The 1,547-nt window shown below is 48.9% G+C and overlaps 1 protein-coding gene across 1 annotated transcript in view; it reads right to left on the bottom strand.

Annotated features, from left to right (window-relative positions):
• Nucleotides 1–1,547, bottom strand: part of PDRG1 (p53 and DNA damage regulated 1) — a 5,148-nt gene that overhangs the window by 2,740 nt on the left and 861 nt on the right. The window contains exon 3 of the mRNA XM_019509983.1: nucleotides 422–496. Coding sequence (XP_019365528.1) covers nucleotides 422–496 — 75 coding nt within the window. The remainder of the gene's footprint in view (nucleotides 1–421; nucleotides 497–1,547) is intronic.

The following is a 1,547-nucleotide window of genomic DNA, read 5'->3' as shown; positions in this document are numbered from 1 at the left end:
AACAGCTTGCCCAGGATCGAGGTAAGGCTGACTGGCCTGTAGTTCCCCGGGTCCTCTTTCCTCCCCTTTTTGAAGATGGGAACCACGTTGGCCCTCTTCCAGTCCTCCGGCACCTCTCCAGAGCACCACGAGTGTTCATAAAGCCGTGCCAGGGGACTTGCAATGACCCCAGCGAGTTCCTTCAGGACTCTAGGGTGAAGATCATCCGGGCCGGCTGACTTAAAAATGTCCAGCCCCTCCAGAAGCTCCCTAACTAAATCCTCACTCACTCTAGGCCCAGGTGAGCCTCCCCTGGGGCCCGAAGGGGGCCCAGCAGGGAGGTGGCAGTTCTGGTCCTTACTATGTATCCAAGCAGAGGCAGGAAAGGGAACGCAGCTTGCAAAATCTCAAGTAAGTTGTCTAAGTCTGGCCTTAATCTTACCTTTCTGCATCATTTCTTTAGTTGTTGATTTTGGAAGCTGAATAAACATATTTCCAAAGCAGACCATCACGTTACCTACAAAGAGAGAGGCAGCTTTAGTAAATAAGAATTTTCCGAATGAAAACTGCTCCTCCCCACACCCCTGCTGGATGCATACCAAATGCAAAATTCAACCAACGGGCTAATTTCTGTAGGCCCCTTGATGCTCAACATCAGTCTGCAGCATCAGTTAGGAGAGCGTCTACAGGCAATTAAATGTGATTCAGTCTCATAAGACCTGCGCAAGGGTGAGTTAGTCACCAAACAATCCACCCATGCACAGATAAATGCTGACTGTGAGCGGGCTTTATTTTGTTTCACCGCTCAGAAATGAAGCAATATTTACTGTGGAGAGGAGGCTTTGCCTGCCACTTTGAAGTGTGTTTCTCGCCTGGAAGGTGACTATAAAATATGATTATGGGAATGTAAAAGTGATGTAGCAGCAATGGTCCAGAGATGATGCAAGAGGCAAGGATTTCATAGGGTGATATTTTCTATTGGCCCAACTGCATAGTTGGGATAGAGTCAGACGAGCTTTGAACAGACCCAAAGAAGAATGTCTTACGTTTGAAAGCTTGTCTGACTATCCCAGCGACGCGGCTGGTGCAATACAAGACATCACCCTAAAAAATTCTTGCCTCTCATATAAAACAGATCCTACCACATTTATCCTCTGTAAATTTAAAAAGCGTATTCCTTTCCTGCAAGTTCTTCAACCCTAACTTGGGCTTTCATGTCAGCATTGGCTTCCTTCTGCCTCACCTGCCTGTTTAAATGAAGCTTTGGTGAATGATTCTGTTCATAAAAACCACAAACAAGTGGGGCTGGAAGGGACCTCCAGGGCTCATCGAATCTAGCCCCCTGCTTGAAGCAGGATCGTTCCCATCCAAACCATCCCAGACAGATCCATAACCTAAACTCTATGTAAGATGATGGCAACCCTGACTTAACCCCCGAACCTACCACGGGTGAAGCAGGGGAAGATTCCCACTCCCGTGAATCGCTGTCGATGGATGCTCAAGAGATCCCGGCCGTGCCCCCACTGCAAAGGAAAGCAGCCCTCCTTCCCCCCCCCCCCCCCCCCCCC

This window comes from Gavialis gangeticus, unplaced genomic scaffold (genome assembly GCF_001723915.1).
Source record: "Gavialis gangeticus isolate Ggan-Ray unplaced genomic scaffold, GavGan_comp1, whole genome shotgun sequence".
Classification (NCBI taxonomy): Eukaryota; Metazoa; Chordata; order Crocodylia; family Gavialidae; genus Gavialis; species Gavialis gangeticus.
The sequence above is the reverse complement of the archived record's forward strand: the minus strand, read 5'-3'. Positions and strand labels throughout refer to the sequence as shown.